The sequence below is a fragment of the Uloborus diversus genome, chromosome 9 (assembly GCF_026930045.1).
Source record: "Uloborus diversus isolate 005 chromosome 9, Udiv.v.3.1, whole genome shotgun sequence".
Taxonomy (NCBI): Eukaryota; Metazoa; Arthropoda; class Arachnida; order Araneae; family Uloboridae; genus Uloborus; species Uloborus diversus.
Genome location: NC_072739.1, coordinates 144,732,777 through 144,757,838, shown reverse-complemented (window position 1 = coordinate 144,757,838; position 25,062 = coordinate 144,732,777). Strand labels below are relative to the sequence as shown.

Sequence of the window (25,062 nt, the reverse complement as noted above, 5' to 3'; positions counted from 1 at the left end):
AAATACCTGGTATCTTTTTCAAATATTGGCATATTAAATTCAAAGCATCTAAAAATACAGTTGGTTCTTTCAATTCCAGAAGAAAATGGGGAAGGGAAGTGGTACAAGAGAGCCTTTCCTTTTTCTACACAAAAAAATTAAAAAAATGGTGAAAACATCATTCATTTATTAATGTTTTGAATGCATGAAAATCAATTCACTTTTACTCAAGAGTAAATTTTTATGAAAATTTAAGTTCAAAAAAAAAAAAAAAAAAAAAAAAACCAATAATTTTCCAAATTTTATTTCTACCACTGTATTTTGACATTCTTTATATAATATCAAATGCTATACCCATGGTTAACTTCAGTGTTGTTGAGAGATTATATGCTTAACTAGAAGTGAATAATTCATTCTTTTTTTTTTGCCTTATGCTTGGACAAAATGCCTAACATATTTAAAATCTCTTAGTTATATCTAGCCATCATGAAGTTTAAAACTTCTGAAACATAACACAGTTGTCAGTGCTCTTGAAGTTAATGCATTGAAATCAAATCAATTCAAGAACTGTTTTGATGACTGTTTGTAGATTTGTATAGCATTCTGAAAAAAGATAAATGTGAGCCATTTACTATCGAAAACCGTTTGACAGACAGCATTCATTCCCCACATTGGCTTTGAAATACAGTTGCTTTAACTCTTTGAGGCACAGTTAAAGCAACTTTTGTTGCCATTGTGCCTCAAAGGTTTAACAATTGACAATAAAAACCAAACCCAGTGGTGCAACAGCCCATAAGGGCTAAGGCCTACTGTGCATCTCCTTTTCCCTGACCAACGGCACTGGGATGTAGGCATATGTGCCAATTAGGTGGTCAGTTGAACGCAGAGAACTCCGGGTTTAGTTCCCAAGCATGTTTGGTACTCATTTTTATCAGTCCACTGAAAGGATAAACAGTCCAGTAGAACATGCTCAACCAGGGTATTGAACCTGGGTTTGCTGTGAGAAAGCACAAAGCGCTACCGCTGAGCCACTGGGCTCTGAATTGACACTAATATATTAATAACGGGGACATGAGGGCAAAAATGTATGCATCCCGAAACATGCTTTACTATGCTCTTTTTTGCTGCCTTTATAATGTTTTTCATCATTACACAATTGTATAGTTTCCTGGATAGCTATTTTCTATGATATATGTATATTTTTACCATTAACTAAAATATTTAAGATTATGCCAAGCTAATGTGCCCATAACTAACCCAATTAAAAGTACATATTTTAGTTATGGGCATACATGAACATAACTTTTTTAGTTACTCTTACTCCAGATTAGTATTTAGGATTGATGATAAAACAAAAGTTAAATTTGGCAAACAACAAATAAAATATGCAACAGTAGAATAGTTCTATGCATGTTTTTTTTTTTATTTATTTTTTGTTGTTTATTAGACGAACCTTTCAAAAGCAATTCGTCAGTTATCCATTTTTTATTTAATTTTTTTTTTTGAATTGATGTGTCAAGATACTTTAAGCTTGATTATGTTGTAAGAAAAATAAGTGTTTTACTATTGTTAAAAACTTTTTTTGTGTGTATTTTCTGAAAATAACTGAATTCATCTAGCATGACCATAACTAGCTTTTAGTATACACATTACTAGGCGGAAGTGATCATAACTGGTCAAACCAGTGTATTCTAATTTACAAAAATAAATAAACAAATCAGTTGAAAATTACTGAGAATTTCACAGCTATTAAAGTGCAATTTCTAAGTTCTAACACCATGAGAATTACTTTTTTTGCTATAAACTAGAACTGTAACAACACAGTTCAACAACAAATTAAAAAAAAAAAACCTTAACCATGCCCAAAAGTAGTTGTTTACCCTATACACATTTTTTTAATTTCAAGTCACTACGGTAAAATGAAACGGACATAACTTATTTTTGTGACACAGCAATGCTTAACCTGCAACACATAGACTACATGCCGTCCACCTAATTTTTTGCTTCAAGCAAAAAAAAAAAAAAAAAGAAAAAAAAAAAGCAACATTCACCCAGTACATGAAATACACTGCCAGCTCAGTCAATTCCAGCCGAAGACTGCAGTTTTGTGCATATTAGCACTCATCAGCCTGGCATAGGAGTGACTGAGCAGGTGGTGAAAAACCCCTTAAAGAAGCCAAGAGTGTCCTGTATTAGCTACCAGTCTGTTTGGCACTCTTGGCTTCCTTAAGAGGTTTTCCACCTCCAGCTCAGTCACTCGTATGCCGGGCTGATGAGTGCTAATAAGCACGAAACTGCAGTCCTCGGCTGGAATGACTGAGCTGGCAGTGTATTTCATGTATTACTTACTGCCTTTGCCCTAGCTATAGGGCGGTAACTCACTGAATTTTTCCAGTACTTAATTTTTATGCAATAGCTAATTTACAAATAGAAAGAAATAATCATAAAAAAATAAAAAGTTACCTCAGCATACACCATCTCCATTTCGTTCAGAAGGCTTTTGGAACGGAAGCTTTTGCTGTCATTCTGCTTAAAGTTGATGCCCTGATGATCTAAAGACTTCATGTAGTAGTTGTCGATTTGTTCTCTCCAAATGTTATTAAAAGCTTTCTGTTTCTCTTTCCATTCGTCATGCTTTGCTTTCAACCTGGCATTGAAAAAAAATTCATTTAAAATAGCTACCCTTGATGCTGCTAATTTTATATTTCGTTCAAGAAAGAGGAGGAGATTTAATGAAACAATGTCTACATACGAGGCATTGAGAAGCAAAGGATGTAAGTGCCAAAATTAAAAATTTGGAGATAACCAGTACAAATGGAAGGTACCCTCTCCTCTGTTTGGGGGCAAGAGATAGTACTGGTAGGTGCTGCTATACATCATGATTTACAAAAAATATTTCAATTAAGCCTACCTAGGACATCAACTTTAAATGTGTTTTACTCAAAACTTGAAAATATCCATACATTCCTCTGCTTCTCACTGCCCCATTTAATCAAAAAAAAAATTAATGTTCGGTGTAATTATAGACAGGGCTGCAGAGTCGGAGAAAGAATGACTGACTCTGGGAATTTAGTGCCCTCAAATTCGACTCCTTTACACCAAAATCAGCCCAGCTCCGGCTCTGCAAGCACCGGCAGAGTTGCCGACTTCAAGAGAAAATGACCGACTCAGACTCTTAAAATTTTAAACCTTTGACTCCCGTTATTCATATGAGGCTGTGAGGAATCAAGGGATATAAGTAGCGATTTTCAAGTTTTGAGTAAAATGTGTTTAAAACTCCAGTCCTAGATAGGCTTCCATTGAAAAGTTTTTCTAAATCATGCGGTATAGCAGTACTTACCAGGGCTACTAGTACTATCTCTTGCTTCAAGACAGAGGAGAGGTTCACCTACCACTTGTACTGGTTATCTCCAAATTTTTAATTTTGCTACCTACATCTCTTTGCTTCTCACCCCCTCACATATACTAAATAAAATTCATAATTATTCAAAGTTTTAAGTTTTATTACTTTATTAATTAAAATTTAATTAAAAAAGGATAAGAGCAAAGCTTCATGGCATACAGAAATTACTTTAAAGTAATTGATTTCATGGATTTGTTTCATGTCATGAAATTTACAATGCAATACAATCACAATTGGCGTTCACACTTCAAGTTTTATATCCAAAGTTTGTTAGTTGCCAGTGGTGGCGATTCGGGGCGGTTCCCGCTTTTTTTTTTATTTTCCAATTTGGGAACCAAAACTAGAATTCATAAAGCAAACAGACATGTCAAAATTTTCGGAACAAAATTATTTGTTTTACTTTGTATATTGGTTTACAAAACATTTAGCACAAGCAATAACTTTTAGTTTAAGTATTCATTGTTTAGATATTAGTAAATCAATTGTTTACTTAAACTAGCCGTTACTTGTTGAATTAAATTACTACCAAATGTTTGTAAAACTCAAAATTCTTTGGGGTAAATAATGTAAATCAAACTCATGTCTCAATGTTTCTTCAGGGAAAGTTGTTATGTACAAAATCTTAAGAAAAATGTGAGTTAAGTTGTTAGACTTGCATAAATTTCCACTTCTCGCATCAATATTCTCAAAACCTTCCCTAACAAAATTTTGAAGTTTTTTTTTTTTTTTTTTCATTTCTTTGCTGCTGCTATTATGCAGCTCTGGTTAGTTGAGCTGTGACCTTGACTAAGTTTATCTGTTTTAGGGGAGTTTAGTGAAAAATAGACATGTTGTTGGCTCGGATTTTAGTTGGAATATTTTTGAAAAACTACTAAGAAAGTTTCTCAACTCAACTTAGCGCCAATTACCCCTCCCTATTTACCGAAACAGAGGTAAACATTGTCTGAGTCGGAACTCAACTTCTCAGAGTTGCACAATATAAGTCCCATGGCTTTTGTTTTTTTCGTTTTGCCCCCCCCCCCTCATAAGCCCCAATCCTTGCCACTGTTAGTTGCTGTGCACTCTCCATCGGCCATAAGCCTACTTGAATAAATTGCTGAGAGGGCAAACCATGCATTTAACTTTCAGCAAGTGATTTACAATATTTCATTCACATATGTTCAAGTGAAATAGCATCATGTAATTTTTCGAGGAAAAGTTAAACTTGAACTCCAGTAAATTCACTATTTCTATTCACGACTTTTTTATTCACTTTTTTCAATTTTTTTTTTCTCTGTGACTGTCTCTTAATCAGAGGCAAATACATGGAATTCCCTAAATAGAGTTGACCCTAACTTGAATGCATCCCTTTAAGGAGGTTCTACTGTACATAAGATCTAAAGTATTTTATAAACATGAAAGCTAACAACAAAAAATTAGTACACTACTAGCATAGGTTGATACATGAATTTCAATTTTGAAATGCATTTTACAAGTAGCAATTTTACAAAAGTTTGGAGTTTAGTTTGCTCAGACAAAAAAGATTCTTGTTTTTCTTTATTTCATAGCCGAGCATTATTCAACAATGTTGCAGCCGTTTGGTTCCTTCAAAACACCAAACAGTTTGATAGCAAGAAAAATTTTAAACATGCATGTAGACATGACACAGAAGAGGGGGGGGGGGGAGAAAGGATAAGTATGTTGCCTTAAGTTCAGCTGTGTTACTATAGTGGCATTTTATTGTAGTTATTGTCTATATCTTTCTTCTCTCTCGCTAAAATACCTTGATGTGCAATTGTGTATAGTAAATTCAGTACTTTTTCTTCATTTATTTTGCAATGTGTGCTAAAGCTCTTAAAAGTTTGCTAAAGTTCAACTATTTCTTGTTCCAAAAATGGGCTTAAGGGAAAAAATTGCTATACAAAGTAATTCAGTAAACAATGTTTCATATAATTGAGGTTATACTGTACATGTAAATAATTAGTCTTCATTTTATTGACCCTCTTTAAAAAATAAATTATTTGTTTATATTTTGCATAAAAAATGATTTGAAATGTTTTAATAATTGCAATAACTTAAAAATGGTACTAAAAATCACATTTGGATATTTTTATTCATTTATTAATGATTATTATTGTTATTATTATTATTATTATTACTATTATTATTATTATTTTGAGGTTTTGTATCAAAGAGCAAATTAGATTGTTTTTACAATTCACTGTATCATTTCTGTACCTCAGAGCCAGAGTATTGTTACACAAAAATGGCAATTTTTAAATTGCTGCATTGTATGTAGAATCTTATTCTCATTGAGTAATAACAACAAATTTAAAAAAAAAGTTTCCTTTACAATTATTTACCAGTGTTAAAAGAGTGTGAGTCTGCGAGTCCAAATCTTTGTACATACCAGACAAATATTTTATGCTCTCCTGTAAGTAATGATGCGACTTACATTAGTCTGGCACTGTGGTACAGATTTAAAGTAACGTACAGATTAAAAATTCAAATCCATACCTTTTCAGAATGATAGGCACTGCTACAACTGGGTTCCTTTTAAGGCCTTCAACTAATTCATCTGTTTTATCACCATAAATCCTTAAAATAAAACTTAAAACTTAAACAGTATCCAAAAAAAAAAAAAAAAAAAAATCAACAATTCAAATTTGTTTGCAATAAAAAAAGTGAAAACATTTAAAAAAGTTTTATAAAATTCAACTGTAAGATGAAAAGTTTACTGAATGTTGACAATTGAACAACAACAATTGAGAATTTATTGACAATAACATGACAATTTACTGAATACTGACCATTTCATCACATGATTACTTTTAAAAGATAACAAAAAGTTACTGGTTCTAGTCTTAGTGTGAAAAAGTCACAAAATACCTTAAACTCAAACACATTAATCAGTATAACCCATGGGTATATCCAGGGGATGGCAAGGCAGGGCGGGCAGCTGCCTCACTTCCCAAAATATAAAATTTTTGAAATAACACCAAAAAGAAAAAAAGAAAAAAAAAAAAAAAAAACTTGAATTCTGAAATTTTGAATTCAAATTCTGTTTTTATCAAATTATGTTTACATTAAGCTCTCTTAATTAAAGTATACCTTAATTAGTAGTTTCAAATGTAAGTTACAAAATAGTATTTAGTAAATTTGAGGATGTACTGGCAATTCATAATTTTGAGAGACTGCCTGTTATTGATGTATTTCCCTTCCATCATTAATTTTCAACTCAGAAATAATGACATTGATAAGGTCTGTCACGAAGGTGAGATTCACGGAGGTGAGGAATTTTCCATTAATATAGTCCTAATAGACACATTTTTCAGGATTTTTTTTTCTACGTTGCTACAATCTGCTCATGTTAAACATATGAAAACATGTTCACTTCTTTTTTTTACATTAGTTTACATCCCTGAAATTCAAGTTCAGAGGTGAGAAGTCAGAATAACCACACTAAGTTTTTAAAGCAAAATCTATCTTCCTGTTTTTCGACAAAAATCTCACAACTTCAACTATGGCTGAAAATAAAAAAGGCTGCTCCCTTGTGTCATGGAAAATAAAACTTGATGTCATTACTGCCACGTGTTAATGATTAATGGCGTTTTATGCTTAGGTAACGGAGGTGAGAATTTGTGTCACATGATTCCTTGTCCTACTAAAACACAATATTAAAAAAATAAATATAATTAAACTATTAGTATTTGAGAAACTTGTGAAAGGAATAATAAATAAATAAGTATATACTTTTAATTAAACAAGTTATTAAGCAACATAAACAGTCACACAAGGAGTGTGACATGCCACGGAGGTGAGAATTCACATTTTGTGAACCAAAAATATACTAAAATAAAAATTATTATTAAAAAATTGTAGGCAGGTTTAAATAGATATATTTTTGATGAAATTAAAAATCATTGTTAAATGAATTGTTCCTTAACGTTTTTACTTTAAAAGGCATGTGACAGAAAAGTTACTTTTTGAAGAATGACCCTTATATTCACAAAAATATAATCATTTCTTTCAAAAATATCAATTTTGTTTGCATGGTTTTGGCTCATAACAGGCATTTTTTCATCCTGGCTTACCAAACTTTCAGAAAATTTAATAGTATACAAGAAATTCATTATACTAAAATTTAGAACCAAAATTTTGAAAGTTTGATGAAATATGAACGTTTAAAGTAATTAAATTTTCACCACTAATGCACGAAAGATAGCGATAAAACCTTCGTAATTTAAAACCCAAGTAGATCGCTGAACTCCTAGCAAAATTCCAGTTTAATATCTTAAAGATATCAGTGATCTAATGAGTCAAATTTCAATAACTCATGGATAGGCAACGAATGCAATTATTTTTATAAATGTTTAAGTTTAATGTTGAGTTTTAATTAGTAATGTTAAGTTTCAATTAATGTTAAATATGATAAAATAAGTGATGAAACAATTAGCTTTAATGTAAAAAAAAACATGTGCGGGACTTCATCAGTTGTCTTAAATCTTCTATTTGTTGTCCTTGCAAAAATGTAAATAGACAGCACCCCACTCCTTTTTTACATTGAAGTTTATTGGTTGGTCAATTATTTTATCATACTTAACATGCAAAGATTGTTTTTTACTTTCTAGTTCACATTACTACAAAAGTGTGGTTTTTCATATACTAACCTTTTTATTTATTTTTTTACTTTTCCATTTTTTTTTTCACATCTGTTGTATATTTTACACTTTAGTTGCTGTTAGACTGAAATAATATCAGTTTTTTTTTTTACAAAATAGTCCCTTTTGTGTTAATTTAGGCAAAAATAGTCGTCATAGTCTGCAACTCTTCAAAGTAGTCGCAATAGTCGCTTTTTTGGTTACCAGTGGCAGCCCTGAAACTATACGTAAACTTTCCACAATGTTATACATGTTTTGTTGAGGAGTGCTACAATAAATTTAGTTTGAGTTTGCAATGCAAGGTAAATAAAAAACAGTTTGAAAATTACACAAATTATGAGAAATAATGAAAAGTACCTGTGCAAAGCTTTCTGATGCAAAACTGTTGATGTACCACCTAAAGTATCATCTAAAGCAAACATGCTCTTTTCATCAGTAGTCATTTTGTTGATTCGTTTTTGAACATTCTCTAAAACTCCAATTGTATGAAGGTTAGCTTGGATAGCAATGTCAAGCTATAAATAGACAAAATGTTTGGACAGTAGAAAACATACTAAATTAGACACATTGAAAAAATTAGGTGGGTCAAAAATAACGAGGAAAATGCACACAAAAAAGTGTTAAAATAAATCAAGTTTTATAATTATGGGAAATACAATAATAGACTGTCAAGAATTATTAATAAAGTGATTAAACTAACAATTTTATTTTCTTTAAAAATGAAAACAATACAATTGAAGTTCTCTGCAAAATAAAGTGTATCTAAAAAAAAAAGAGAATATTGAATATTACTAAAGAACTGCATAACGATTGCAGTTGCTTAGTTAAGAGAAATTAATGTTACTTAAATAGTTATAAGATCTCATGGAATAATAATAGTTAAATCATAGGAACATAAAAAGAAAAAAATACTTCAAATCTTTCATCTTCGCAGCGATATATCATTTCTTCATATTCAGTTTTACGAGAAGTGACAAACGTAGAATCTTCGGACCAGGATGGGAAAGAAACCCAAATGTCATTTAACACCTAATTGGAGAGAGAAGATAAGTTTTGGCATTCGCAAGTCACATAGTTTTTTTGGCAGTGTAAAGTCAATCACACTGACCAATAATTCCCAAATTTTACACCATTTTCATCTTTTTGCCTTTTTTCTTTTGGATTTCTTTTGGTCATTCCCCACCTCCCTCTCACTGCACCAGTTTTATTATCTCAAAAGCAATGTTTTGTTAACCTGAGCTTATTAGAAAAGGCTATCCAGTATATTTGGGGAAAAATTGCAATAGAGTGAAGTCAGGAAAGTCATAACTTAAAGTGGCGAGGAGCAGTGTTTCATAATGTAAGTTTCTTCTAAACATGTATATAAAAAATTAAAACACAAATGACAACCAATAAAATCTTTCAATCATGTAAGTTGTGAATAGGCATTTTTTTCTTTTAAATTTTTTTTTTCAAATTTAAAAGCATATAGCGCAACACACCTCATTGTGAATAAAGCTCCTTGAGTTTGCCAGACTTGATTTTCAAACTTCTATTATTATTTTTAAGAACAATTTAAAACCTATAGCCCAGAAATAATGATTGAACGACTCTAAATCTTAAAAATACAAGAATTAGTCACAGCAAAAACATTACATACGATTACAGTAAGTATATTTTCTGAAACAAAATTTCACAATTACAGTGGTGCACACAGGAACTTTTCAAAAGGGGGAGAGGTCCAGGATCGAAGGTCCACCCATTGAATAGTTACTTAGCATTAGGTAATAAAATAAATTCATCAATAACAAATACTCAATTAAAATACCAGAAAGCATAAGAATGAATATATTTACTTTTCTCAGAGTAAAAAATAAAAACAGCGAAGCAAAATCATCATTATAGAACAATTTATGTTCACATACAGTTCGATTTTGGGGAAGAAAGGAAGAAAATAAATTTTACTTTTTCATTTACAAACTCTGAATTAATGTAAATTTTGATGGGAGCTATTTATGTACTACATAAATAGGATCATAGTCAATCAAAAAACCCCTAAGAGGAAAGGAGGGGTCTGGACCCCCTGAACTCTCTCCTTGTGTGCACCACTTCAAGATTATAGAAACAAAATATTGAGTGTCGAACTCACTTCTTTGCACAACGAAGTACGGCCTGAGCATTTGGGCTGCTTATGTTCTTTTGTCAAAGCTCTGTAACTTGCCCCATTTCTTCCTCCAGTAGCATAATCTGCATTAAAATTAAGAAAATAAATAAATAAAAAAGGATCCAAGCAGAGTGAAGATAAAATATCAAAAATGGGGGCAAGTATTCTTTCAAGTATTTTGAAAGAGACTGTCATTGTTTTTATCTTTTAATTATGTAACCAAAAAATAGAAAAATGTATGATAACAAAGTTACCACCAAAGGAGTATTTAGTTTATTAGAAAACTGAGATCAGGAAGTTTATATCTAACTCTGCACCAAGAAATATTAAATCTTATCAAGCTGGCTGAAATACTAACAATTACACTCATGTCAGAGCATAGAAAAAAATAAAATGCATTACAGTTAACCCTCGTTTATCGCGGTTAATTCGTTCCAGACTTTAACGCGATAACTGAATTTCCGCGAAGTAGGATTCTGTATATATTTTTCTAATTAGAGCGGATAAAACTTACTTAGGGCAATTTAAATAGGTTTTTTATCATAGAGCCCCCTAGACATGAAACAGCACCCTTAGCCAACATTACCTTTGTATTACTTAATATATTGCACAAAATGAGAAAATTAGATTCGTTATACGTAATAGATATCACATTGTTAATTATTGGGAAATAAACTACACACACACGCAGTTCTTACACACTACTACTAGTCTATGAAAAACCTCAACTTGTTCGATGATGAATCAATTGCCCGTTAGTGACCGTAGAGGAGTCGCCGTTCTTCCTCTACATTTACCTATACAACTTAAAAAGCTAGTACATTGTCGAACACCATTTACAGATGTATTTATCCCCTAGTAATAATACAGTGATTTATACTTTCTAGTTAGTGCTTACGGTTAAAATGAGATAGCGATTCCCTACATTATTTTATACCTCCACTCCCTCAACTAGTATAACTAGCCCATCAGATCTTAATTAAAAGCTTACCTTACTTAAAAGACATATACTTTGTTATTCTTTTGTAGAAAAAAGTTTACACAAGCGCATAAAAAAGGCTAACTACTATATTTGAAAAAGAAAAAAAACTAGAAAAAAACGCGATGTAGTGAAGCCGCGAAAGTCGAAGCGCGAAGTAGCGAGGGACGACTGTACTGATTTATAGGTACACAAAATTAATTTAGAAGTAAAAATTTTTACTTAATATGTATGAAATATTGCAACAATTATATAAAAAAGGAAACATTTGACATATCAGCATTAAATACACTAGAATGATTAAAAGAAAATTATATTTGGCATGCATTGTAAACAAGCCATAGTTACCAATATCTAAAGCCTTTTCAGTATTATTTCGCTGAAGCACGTATGTTATTATTCGCATAGGCACTGGTTCAATATTTTCACCAGATTCATTGAATCCTAGCATATCCTTTAAATCTTTAAGGAGACCAGGTGACCTTCTGCAAATATATTCAGATTTTTATGCATACTTGTAACATTGTCAACTGCATCATTGAAAAAGAAAAAAGTATAGATATATCCTAGAGACATATCGAGTACTCGGTAACTACTCGGTACTCAGCCAATTTGCTGAGTACTCGGTACTCGGCCAAACTCTGATCAGCTACTTGGCCAATACCGAGTAGTTGCAAAAAATTGAATATTGTCCAAGGCAGATGCTAAAATTTATATAAAAAAGAGCAAGCATTATATTATGCAATCATTTACAATTAAAATTTATAAGTCAAATTTAAATTTTGAGAATAATGAAGTTTGTAATGCTTCAGTGGAATAAATCTTTATTTTAATGTCCCCAAAGTTAATAAAACTTTTTTATTAAAAATTATGCAAAAAAGGTAAGTATAGAAAATATGGAATTTTTATATTAAAAATGCCTTTTTCAATGCACAAAGTGGGAGCTCGAAGATTTAAAGGCATCCGACAAAAGTCGGATTTTTTTGTCAAATGTCTTTACATTCTTCAGCTCACATGTTATGCACTGAAAAAGATGTTCCTTGTAACGGGGGAGGGGGGGCAGAAACATGTGTCTGCAGTGTTCCCGCACATTTGTTGTATTAAAATTATTTATGTTTGGCGAACTAAAACTATAATTTATTGGTATACAGTGAAATCCCTCCTAACGGACACCTCTCAAAGGCGGACAATTTTTAATTCCCCAGTTCCAATGCAAATAACATCATTAAACCCCTATCCTGCGGACACCTCTCTATTGCAGACAAAAAAAAAAAAATTGTCCTGTTAGTGTCCGCATTAGAGGGATTTTACTGTAATTTGTTTTAATTTTAACTTGATTAATCATACCTCTTATTTATTTATTTTTAATTTAAAAAATAATTTTTTTGTAAAATTTTTGACACAAATAAAATTGTTTATATAATGCGTAATTGAATTTCAGCAGGAATTTAGTTTTAAAAACTATTATATGGACAAGGAGGTCTATACTACTATTCCAATGAGTTCAAAATTCATCACATGTGTGTTGGTGCTCCTTCTTAAAACATAATTGGTACTTGGTAACTCGGCCGAGTACTCGGTAACTCGGTACTCGGCCGGGTAGTGAAAGGCCGAGTACTCAGTACTCGGCTACGGCCAAAGTGCTACTCGGTACCACTCTAATATATCCCTCCCCTTCCCCCAGAATTGAAATGAGGTTACACTGTGTCAATATAATTTAAGAAAAAAAAATTTTAATCTCTGATTTCAACAAAATATTTCAAAAATATGCTTTAATTAATGTTTTACATATTAATTTATTAAACGTATATATATATATATATATATATATATATATATATATAGTAAAACCTCAAGAAGTAGTCAACTGGTTAAGTGGTCATTCCGTTTTTAAGTTGTTGTTTTCCTTTGTTCCCGACAAGGTCTCGTTCACAGTAATGTAAAATGATCCTCTTTTACTCGTCACCAAATTTAATTTTACGCCCATTAACTAGTCACTCAAAAATTGTTTTCAGATCTTAGAAAATAGCGTCAGGCTTTGTTATTAGATCTTACAGGCCTTAGCATCAGGCCTTTCTTATCAGATCTTAGAAAATAGCGTCAGACTTTGTTGAAATGCTGTGAAATGAAATGCAAGACATTTTTCCTTGAAATCTTGCTCCTCGTTTCTGGTCATGCAAAGCATACTTCTTGCTGCGACTCTGGCTAGTGTGGAGAATATGAATCAAACTTCACCTAGCAATACAGACAAAATCTAATACCCGGAGAAACTTTGTCAGTATTTGACATCAGTTCAAGGTACAATAGATGCAGGATTTAAAGCTTGAAGTATGTTAGAAGAGGGAGTTATTTTTAGTAAACAATAACTTCATCACTCAACATTACTGGATTGTTTTAATACACTCTAAGTACATTAAAATAAGTTGTTATTATTATTAAGTAATGTGGGTCATTCCACGAAAATGTCAACCTGTAGGCCAAAATTTCAAATTCAATCAATATATAATGTGTTATACATAATTTTAGAAATAACATTCTTAATTTTTGAATCTGGTAAAACATTTTTTAAGATAGTGTAGAATAATTACTGCTTGAAGATGGACTCCAGTAACCATGATCAATGTTGCATAAGTTGTTATTTTTCTCACTAAATTCTACAGCTATTTATGAAAGTATTTGTGAGGCAATTTTTTCCTTCTTTAATTTCCCACTCCACATAAGTGGTCCAAATTTTTGGTCCCTTGAGTGACGGCTTAACCAGGTTTTACTGTATATATAAAATAAAGGGTCAAACAAATGCCTTCTCCCCCTTAAAAAAAAAAAAAAAAAAAAAAAAAAAAAAAAAAAAAAAACCCTTAGGCGATTAGTTCTATTAGAACAAGAATCTTTCAGAAGCCATATTTTTCAAAGAACGTTCTTATAAACTCAGATAAATAATTTATTAGGCACATGAAAATTTTAACATTTTCATGGCTATTTTGAATTTAATTTTGATGATCATTATAGTATCGTACCCAAACGGGGTGGGGGTGTAAAGGGACAAATGCATCCCCTAATATTTTGTTATATTATTTTAATAAATGGCACAGAGTTTTGAAAATCAGTGGAAAGGTTCAAATCCAAAATGGGATGAGTGATTCAATATGGATGGTTGCGAAAGAGGGCTGGATTTCAAAATGTAACTTTCATAAAAATATGCTTCATATTTTTTGAAAATGAAAAATACTTGATAAAACCATCAAATATTGCGCATTATATGCTTCTTTCCACAACTATAAGTGAAAAGTGATACTATGTTTTTAGTCATGAAAATGTAAAACGATGTGTAGGGTTGCTTAGCATGTAAAATACAGTTCAAGTAAGATCTAGGATTTTAATTCTATCTTCCACAGACATAATTGCATTCAAGCAATTTTTACTTTTTTTTTGAATAGTATAAGGATTTTATAAATTTTCCAATGGGTATTTACAATAGCTTTACATAACTGTTTTGACCCCCCTCCCCCCCCCTCCCCAAAAAAAATCCAGAGAAGATAATTCTGGATGCAATAGTGTTTTGAGTTTGGCTGGTGAGAATGTTTGTTCTCAAGATAAGGTCATTACTCTTAAATGATAGTTATTTTTGTATTTCTTATTATTGCATAAAAACTTTAACAGTTGAAGAGGAATCATAGGAAAAAAGATAAAATACATATATATTCATTTTCTGCCAATAAATAAATAAGTAAAAAAATACTGTACTCTTTTTTTTACAAGTTTATCTGAAAAAAAGAAAAGAAAAAAAAATGCATTATGGGGTTAAGGTATGGTTAAGTCATGGTAATAAGATTTTCAAAAAAAAATAATAAAAAAGGTGGAGGGGGGGGGGAGTTAAAAATTCTATTTTTTTTCCCTATGAGTAAGTTGTGCAAGCCATTTAAATAAATAAATAAATTAAAAACTATAAGTAAGGAAATCTAAAACATACCCTAGAAAAGAGGTTGCAAGGCTCAGCAACTCTGACCGAGTTACTATGTCTTCATTAAACAGCATTAAACACCGTAAAAAGTTGTCATACACTTCTTGAGATTCCAGTGCAGTTCTAACCTGTGGGAAATTTTTAAAATTGCTATTTATACTCCTTTAAAAGTAGAATCACAACGATAATGTTACTTTAAGACTATTGCTGTCTGAATACAGCAGTATGCCAATCATGAAGTATTAATAGCGATGAAAATGTTCAACACAGTCCCCCATTTAGGCATGACAAGTACAAAAAGTTCAATAAATGTACAAAATGTTTCAAAATTTAAATAATTATTTACTGTATAGCAAGAAATAAATCTTCCCTTTCCCATCGGCGATCTCTAGCCTTTTTGCAGAAGGTCAGGAAAACAGATTTAAAAAATAATTAATTACAGTTTCAGCTTTTACTTTAGTAGAAATACAACAAATGCAATAGTAAAGAGTCAAATTTCTCGAAGTATGACACAACAATATTTGAAAACAAAAGACAGTTTTATTATGCATGTTTTAAAGCAAATTTAGATTCTCATTAACATAGTTTTTTGTTAACATCAATTAAATTGAAAGGAAAAAGGGTTTGTTATTATTCTTAAAATAAATTAATAAAAAGTAATATACTGTATCATCACATTCATCCAGATAAATGCTAGCACCAATTAAATTGAAATTAAAAAGGGTTTGTTGTTATTCTTAAAATAAATTAATAAAAAGTAATATACTGTATCATTATATTAATCTAGATAAATGCTAGCACCAATTAAATTGAAATTAAAAAAGGTTTGTTATTATTCTTAAAATAAATAAATAAAAATAATATACTGTATCATTACACAATAAATCATTTGAAATCCACGGAATTTTCTCCCAATTAATGATGAAAAAAATTTAATGCATTACAACTTGGTTTTAATTTGAAAATGATACGAGTTCATACCATATATTTCAAAAATTTAAAAACCTTCATTTTTTTCACTTTTTGCATAAACTGGAAAACACAATAAGGGACCACTGAATAATATATTTGGAATATTGTTATTTCATAAAACACAGTAAAAATACGTATCATTAATAAAATATGAAACAGAGCAAAATTGCTCCAAAGAAAATTTATATTCACTTCAAATCTTTAAAATTCATAAATTGTAGCAACATAGCTATTCATAAGTTACAATCACAGTAATTAAATAACAAAGATCATCATTAAGTTAAAACAAAATATTTGTTTCAAATAAAGAAATTCATTTTGATTGAATTTAACTGGAATCTAATAAATACAGTCGGACCTCCATATATCGAAGTAGCAAATAGTTGGGAAAAAAATCAATATATAGAAATTTCAATACATAGAAACAATCTAATTTTATCCTAAAAGTGTCCTAAAACATTAAAATTTAAGCTAATTTAGGTGTATGAAACCCAATTTCTAATTGATATGAGCATCGGATGAAATAAAAGTTAATAATTAAAAAAATAACAGAAATTACATTTTTGCACCTTCATACATCATCAATTCCACTTGATCTGCAACATTAGGGGATTTTCATTTTGACAACGTAATCGAGAGAAAAGTAAAAAAATCAAACTACTTAAATTGAATGATTTTTACTGCAGCTAAAAAGACTAGGAATGATAATCAACAGACAAAAGGAGAACTTGAAACTGATTTTACAATGTTACTGGTTACAACTAAGATTTGAAATAAACTTAAGAGAATTTAAGAACTCCAAAGTGAAACAACGACCTATCTACACACCCCTCAACCCGAGATTCCTTATGAGTTTTGTAGCATCCTTTAATAAACATATTTTTCTTTCCTAACATTCATTTTTCATGAGACAAACAGTCTAAAGTGGGAAAAAAATCTACGAATGTTTCGAAAAAAAATCGATATATAGAGATTTTTTTGATATATAGAAACAATTTTTCTATGAAATGAACATAGAAATTTGCTGGGATTTTGATATATAGAAAATTTTCGATATGTGGAAGTTCGATATATGGAGGTTTGACTGTATATCAATCCTGAAAATAAAACTGTTGTAGAAATAAATAAATCATATCTCAACCTTGTCAAAAAAGAGGTGTTCTTCATAAGCTCCATATTTATAAACAGGTGCTGCAGAGGGATCCATTACAAAGGAATAACCTGACTCCTAAATATATAAAAAATAGAAAAGTAAGCACTTAAATGAAAGCATTTAGTGATATGATAATGCCTCAACTAAGTAATAAAAACAGTGAAATCCGTTACAACAAACTTCAAGGGACTTTGTTGTAATTGGATTCAAGCAATGTTGTAGAAATTAAATTATGACTGAAAATTTATTTCATTGTATTGGTATTTGCTGTAACAGGATTTCACTGTATTATTCCTTCTTCACTCATTCAATTTCTGAGGAAAATGTCAGCATTAGTTACACAGGCTGAAAAAAAAAAAAAAACGGTATAATATAATTTAGAAAGAGAAATTGGCTGAAAAAACAAAACAAAAAAAGATAAATTTTAATAACTTTCTATGTTTTAAATAACAAAATTTATTAGTGTAAAATTATCCTATTTTTTGTGTTTTTTTATCCATCTTTTAACTTCTACATTTCAAAAGTAGGTAGTTGTAGTTTAATATTTGTAACAAAGATAGTTGCAGCTGTAGTTAACCACAAAAAAAAAGGTATATCGGATCACTGGTTTCAACACTTTTGGATGAGAAATAAACTTATTTCTCTGTGCTGACTAAATAAATAAATTAATTAAAAAGAACCCATTAACCAAGCTTAAAATTACAAAATTATTAAATACAATAAAATTTATTTATTGAGCCCCTGTATATCCAAACCTTGGGTTAATCTGAATAAAATTTGTAAAGTTTAAAAAAGAAAAAAAAATATATTCACCAAAATAATAATTTTAAATTTTGATTTTAAGAATGGAACTATAGGTACGCCAAACATTTGTTTTCTGTTTCGACTAAATGTACAACTTCTGCATAAATGGTGCAATACACTATAGTCTGTAGTCTAACAAATATCATGGTGTAAACTAAAAAATAACAACATTTAAGTGCATAAAATTCCATATTACTGCATACACATGTTTCAAGGTTACAAGTAACCCCTTTTACAATGCAAAATAAGTGAGCTTTGTTGGATGTCTTTTCACCGAAAAGCTCACTTATTTTGCATTGAGAAAGGAGTTACTTGTTACCCGGAAACACATGTATGCAGTAATCTGGAACTTTGTGTACTTAAACATTGTTATTTCTTATTTTACTTCTCAAGCACAAAAGTATTTATTTCATTTTATCATGGTTTTTTTATGTGTCAGTTCGACACCACTGTAACTGAACTATAAATGATAAAGTGCTTGCGTGAAACAATCCTATGTAATTTTGTAACAAAGCACTTTTTTTTGCAGTAATAAAAGATAAATCTGCTTAATTAACAACTTGTTTTGCTTTTTACCCAAGTTATCCCGATTTTTGTTAATCCAAATTGCTTTTGTTCCCAGTTACTTTGTATAATAAAAGGTTTTACTACAGCCAGGCTTAAAAGGGAAATTGTTTTACGCATAGATAAACTTATGAGCCTCTAAAACTAAGCAGCAAGTCTCTAAAACTAAGCTCTAAAAGTCAAGCAAAGAGGCTTCTAAAAGATCTGCAACAATATGTCAAGAAACTTTAAAGTTCTGCATAGAAAAGGGGTTCCCTTGAAACCGTAAAATATATGTATGCAACAATTTTTCAAGTATATGCTCTAATAATATTCCTGATGTTATTAGTTACTTTGGAATCTTTCAAACGCCACCAAGAAGGCTCATGAACAATCTTCTTAGAAATAACATCAAAATTTCACATTAAGTAACAATAATTGGAATTTCTGTTTATTTTAAACAGCAAAGTCACAGGAGCCTACCAACAGAATGTTACTTAATCACAGGAGCATCATTTAAGCAAGTGGATAGTACTACAGTGAAACCTGTGTATAACAATACTATCTATAACAATAAACCTGTCTATAACGATCAGGGTAGCGACAGGAATTGGAAAAAAAAGTTCTCTGACTTTTCCTTGATTAAGTTCACCAAATCTCCCTGATTTATGTTAATAATGATAATGGTTTCAATAAAATGCAGTTTAAAACGGTTTAAGCTGTTAATTAAAAATATATTTTGAAAAGATGTTCTTTTTTTTTTTGGTAAAAATTGTACATTAAATTATCGAAAGAGAAATATTGTAGGAAATCTAAAACAAATACTTTACGTCCAGGAACCAATTAACATAAGAATCTCATCCTGAGATTGAATACTTTGACCTTGAGCGGGGCTGGCTCTAGTAGCTATGCCACCCTAGGCAATATTGACAATGCCGCCCCCTTCCCCATTGAATAATAACAAATAATAATAATGTAAAATAATGATATATTAATAAAACAAAAATAATAGCGAAGTGCTTAAAATAAAAGCGAGTTTTTAATTTCAAACTGGGTTTTGCATAGCCAAGCACTGGTACACAATTTATAATATCTTTTTTAATATTTAAATAGTGCATCTTATGGCATTGAAATTGATATTAATATTTTCAAAAAACTTTTGAATCAATCAATTTGTTGCCTCTAAAATTAAAATGAATTTCTAATTTAATTCCGAACTATGTTTTGCATATCCAAGCACTGGTACACACTCTAAATTAATATTATTTTTTATATTTTGCATTGAAGCAGTGAAAGTGAATCTTATGGTGCTGGAACAGATATTCATACTTAAAAAAACAAGCTTCAACCTCAATATTTGCCGCCCTAAGCGGCCGCCTAGGTTGCCTACCCCAGGAGCCGTTCCTGCATTGAGGAAAAAAGATGAAAAAATATAGGTAACTGTATAATCCCACCACTTTTATTTTACTTTTTTAAAAACAAATAATTGGCAGAAAAATTCGTAGGGAATCAAAGTACTGAATTTTGCAAGGAAAAATATTTTTTTTTCTCCATTTGATCCATTTCCCCTGAATTTTTGTTTTTTTTTTCAAAATTCCCGGATTTTTTCCTGAGTGATAAAGTTCCCTGACTTTTCCCTGATCTCCCTGATCTGTCGCCACCCTGATGATATCTTCCATGGTTCTAGCAAAATGTCAGCATAAATAATCATACTCTCTATAACAACAACCTGTCTATAACAATATTTTTTAGGTCCCAACAGTATCATAGACAGGTTTCACTGTAGTAAGTTACACAGCAGAATGAAATATTTATAAGCACACATAAAATTTTCTTTTCCCACTATATATTAAAAATTGTGCCAAGTTGTAGAAATAAAATGAGGAGAAAAGATTTGAAACACATTAATTTTTTTAGAGGAGAAATAAATTGGTATCTTCTTCAGGAGGGAAAACTGACTGATAATACTCCACTTTTTAAAAATTTTTGGAAGTACGAGTAACAAGAGGTTGGGATCGCCCCTAGAGCCTCCAAGCATTTCTTGCACCCAAAATTTTGTAAAAATCACAGGAGCTCGAAATTGCCAACTCAACAGAAAGCAGTTCTAATTTTAAGAAGTATTCGCATGTTTTTCAAAAATCAGAAAGAGTAAAAATTTAGGTTTAAAAAATATAGTGCCCCAAGAGCCAGAGGAACATAGAAATGTGGATTTTCTTTCCCTTTCCTTAATTGATGCCCATGCAGACTGAGGCTAAGCAGCTGCTTCACCAACCCCCAGTCCAGCCGAAAAAAAAGATCAGTTTAAAAGAAGATTGGGTGGTTGAGCATGGCGGACTATGTGGCTTTAAGAATTTGTAGAGCCTCTTACGCTTTGGGGTGAGTTCACAATAAAAATGCTTGCATAACTCTACTGAACATTTATTACAACACACGAAAAAATAACATTTACAACATGAATTCAGAATAAATATAACTCAGGAATGTAGGAGATATTTAGGGAATAACAGAATGTAACGCAGCAATGCCGTTTGACTTATCGCTACTACGGAATCTTTTGTTCTATCAAGAAAAAAAAACAATTTTAAACGTCGCCACTCATGTGGGCACTGAAAATACTAATAATTAAGTCTTAGGCTCAGCTGCAGCTGATAAAAACTACCATTTGGAGAAAGCTAGCTTATCAACATATCCTAAGAACTACAGATAACTTTCAAATTTGGCAAAATATAATGTTTCGGCTCTGCTAAAAGTTTTTGGTTCAAAGAAGATATTGATACTTTTAACAAAAAATTTAAAAATGGTAGTTTAATAGCATTTAAATCAAATCTTCATTCTCCACAAATCATGAAAAAACATTCATCTGTTGAGTTTTTCTCGAAGCAGTATTCACATGACAGTATGCAGCTATAAGAAGGAATAGCATATTTACCAGAACATCAGGTACGTTGGAAGAATCACCATTAAATAAAAATTGTTCAATATCTTCTGAAGTATTTTGTTCTATATTATCCTTTAAAATAAAAAAAAGGAATAAACAATGCAATGTAAAGTATTTATTTATCTTAATTGTATATACTGATAAATAGCATCTATGGCTTCGGTTTTAAAAGTAATGAAAAAGTGTCAAAATATTGGTAGTACATAGTTAATACAAAAAAAAGAGACAGTATATATATATATATTTTTTTCACAAAACGAAATAAAATAAATAATAGATTGAAACCAACATTAGAAAACTAAGACAAATGTAAAATATACTAGTGAAAAATATAAGCAATGGATTCATTATGTACTTGACAGATAATTTGGTTAAGTTCACAAATATTTGATGCAAAAACATACCTGTAGTTCTAAACTTTCAGCTCCAGACAGAAAGACTTTAAAGTCTTCAATCAAGTCTTCATGTTTTTCAAATAACTTTATGATTTCTTTGCAAATATTCTTGAAGAAGGCAGCTTTTTCTTCCTAAACAAAACAATTTCAAATGTGAAATAAAAATTCTACACAAAAAAATATATTTTAAGATAAATTTAAATCTGTCCAAACTTAACTTTTTGAACATTGAAGCAAAACTCAACGCTTTTCTGATTGTTACGAATCGTAAAAATTGTTACACCTTCTTAGCAAAAGCCCATTTAAATAATATTTTTACAAAAATTGTACTCAAATATTTTTTAACGTCATTAAGGAAATGAAAGGTTGTTGAAGTACATTCTAAGGGCTAAGCGCAACATGCTTACGCATCTATTCAGCACATATTTAGATATTAATAAAATTCTATATGATTAATTCATGACATCAAAAACTTTCTTCAGCCATTCAAAGCATTAATGAATCAACATTTAAACAAATGCTTGCTTTTTTTGAGAGCAGATGGGAAAAAAAAAGAAGCTTTTTAAAATTTCAACTCTGTGTAACTACATGCAATATGCCAGACAGCCCGGTTATCACTTCCTGAGACTGCAATTTCGTTCATATTAGAACTCCTCCGAGCTGGAGGCAGGTGTCATCTCATTGAAGCTGAGAGTGAGAGGAAACTGGTAGACAAAGTGAATATGTGATAACTGGGCTGTCTGATAAATTGCATACAGTTCTGCCTTAGCTCTTGCTTAGGGGTGGTAATTTACTATTTATTCATTAAGTTACCGCCCTATAGCCAGGGCTAAGGCAGAAATACATGAAATACACCACCAGCTCAGTCAATTCCAGCCTAGGACTGCAGTTTCGTGCTTATTAGCACTCATCAGCCCGGCATAGGAGTGACTGAGACAAACAACTGTTTGTTTGGCACTCTAGGCTTCCTTCAGAGGTTTTCCATCTCCAGCTCAGTCACTCCTATGCCGGGCTGATGAGTACTAATAAGCACGAACTGCAGCCCTCGGCTGGAATTGACTGAACTGGCGGTGTATTTCATGTATTTCTGCCTTAGCCCTGGCTATAGGGCAGTACCTTACTAAATATACCTGCCTTGCCTTAAATATTCAAGTTGAACCAAACCATTGTTTTGGTCACTCGTCTGGTCAGTGCTAATTATAAATTAGCTACCAGTTTGTTTGGCACTCTAGGCTTTCTTAAGAGGTTTTCCACCTCCAGCTCAGTCACTCCTGTGCCAGGCTGATGAGTGCTAATAAGCACGAAACTGCGGTCATCGGCTGGAATTGACTGAGCTGGCGGTGTATTTCATGAACTTACTATTTACCCAAGCTTTGCAAACCGCACCATGCTGCACTTCGCTGTGATAGGTGCTCAGGAAATAAGTGTTCTTCGCTGTGTGTGTCTCAGGGTGTGAGAACCGTCTGTCTGGTATACTGCATGTAGTTCAGCTTTAGCTCTGACTTAAGGGTGGTAACTTACTGCTATGTGTGAAAGTTTTTTTGATGAAGGCACTTTTTCGATATGCTTTATTCTGGTACATGAGTGAAAAGGCCTAAAATTTCCGACTCCAAAAAAGGAATGGTGCACCTCTTTAAAAATGACCCTTCTTTTGAACAGTGAACGTTTTGGAATTAAGAATATTGTAATGATACACTAATAGTTTGTTTTTACTTTTATAAGTTTTTAAGCTATACAACACAAGTAAACATATTGTTGGCTCTATTTCTCTTATCTTTACAAATAATAAAGCTCAAAGTCTCTCTGTCTGGATGGCTGGATGTCTGTGACATGCATGTCACCAAGTTTGTAGCATGGTGGTATGCACCTAGAAACGATTTTTCGAAAATTCGATTTTGTTCTTTTTCTATTTTAATTTTAAGAACATTTTCCGGAGCAAAATTATCATAAGATGGACGAGTAAATCACGAAATTAGCATGACGTGGAATGGGAGAGCAAATGAACATAGCCAATAGGTGAGAAATTCGTCATCCATTATTTGTAAATATGCAGGCAAACCGACTGACCTTTTAATTTTCAAACATGGGCAAAGCTGTGCAGGTACCACGAGTTTTATGATAAAGCATTCAGCATCTCTTACTCTTCTGCTTTGGTGATTGTCTTGTTTACACAGGTAAGTTAATGAATTGGCCTACTGTTCGGGATAAAAAAATTATTTATGATTTAATAAATTTATGATTTTTAATTATTTATGTTTGATAATTATTTTAAAGGACTTATTTCGAAAAGTAAATACCTTTTCAAATGAACAAATAAAAAAAAGGGAGATCTTTAGATGAATGGATCTTTAAAAAGAACGACATAGCCCATGCCTACTTCATTCTACTCAGTCCTGAAATGTGCAGCAAAGCAATCAGGGGAGAGGTATCTGACGTATTTAGAGACAAAAATGCTTGGTAGCGTTTTACCCATTCCTTTGATATTCAGCAACAACATCTTTTCTTAATTCAATTATATTGCAGTAATTCCAATTAGTAGATAATAGGCATTACCTATGAACAAGGGCTCCCATATAGGGGGTCAAGGGGGGGAGGAGCTCAAGCCCCCCTTAGAAATGAGAACTTCCTTGCTTTTAGCGCTTTTTCTTTGCAAAAATTTATAAAATTTTCTTTTCTAGTCATTAATGATTAAGTTATTAAAAACGTCAAATTTTAATATCTCTAATCTGTACTGAAATTGGTTTCCATGGGGAAAATATTCTGCTAAACCATGGAGAAATTCTTTGAGCCCCCCTCCCTTTAAATTTTGCATATGCGCGCCCTTGCCTATGGAGTTATACTGGGAGAAATATAGGGTCGGCAATTTCAAAACTATAATCTTAGGCCTAAACCATGAAATATATTTTTTTTCCCTTACATTTCTTTAGTTATTCATACTTTTTAATGCATGTTATAGCCGGCCGCTTTGTCTAGTGGTCAGAGAAGTCTTACAGTGATGGGGAGGTCCCGGGTTCGAATCCCGGTTCGGGCATGGAAGTACTTTCTCTCCCCTGTCCTTTCTTTGTGTTAATGTGTTGTCATTCTGTGAAAGGTTGTCCACCCTATAAACAGGGATCCCTATGGCAGACTTAAATAATATGAAAAGCTTTCGGCAA

At 31.5% G+C, this 25,062-nt stretch overlaps 1 protein-coding gene across 1 annotated transcript in view; it reads right to left on the bottom strand.

The window, feature by feature from the left end:
- LOC129230547 (paired amphipathic helix protein Sin3b-like) overlaps nucleotides 1–25,062 on the bottom strand; it is a 101,295-nt gene that overhangs the window by 56,856 nt on the left and 19,377 nt on the right. Inside the window, exons 6-16 of the mRNA XM_054864950.1 lie at nucleotides 21,917–22,039; nucleotides 21,504–21,584; nucleotides 17,216–17,302; nucleotides 15,112–15,230; nucleotides 11,493–11,629; nucleotides 10,151–10,248; nucleotides 8,935–9,051; nucleotides 8,380–8,537; nucleotides 5,879–5,959; nucleotides 2,443–2,626; nucleotides 7–124 (exon numbers count right to left, since the gene is read on the bottom strand). Of these exons, the coding sequence (XP_054720925.1) occupies nucleotides 7–124; nucleotides 2,443–2,626; nucleotides 5,879–5,959; nucleotides 8,380–8,537; nucleotides 8,935–9,051; nucleotides 10,151–10,248; nucleotides 11,493–11,629; nucleotides 15,112–15,230; nucleotides 17,216–17,302; nucleotides 21,504–21,584; nucleotides 21,917–22,039 (1,303 nt within the window). The remainder of the gene's footprint in view (nucleotides 1–6; nucleotides 125–2,442; nucleotides 2,627–5,878; nucleotides 5,960–8,379; nucleotides 8,538–8,934; nucleotides 9,052–10,150; nucleotides 10,249–11,492; nucleotides 11,630–15,111; nucleotides 15,231–17,215; nucleotides 17,303–21,503; nucleotides 21,585–21,916; nucleotides 22,040–25,062) is intronic.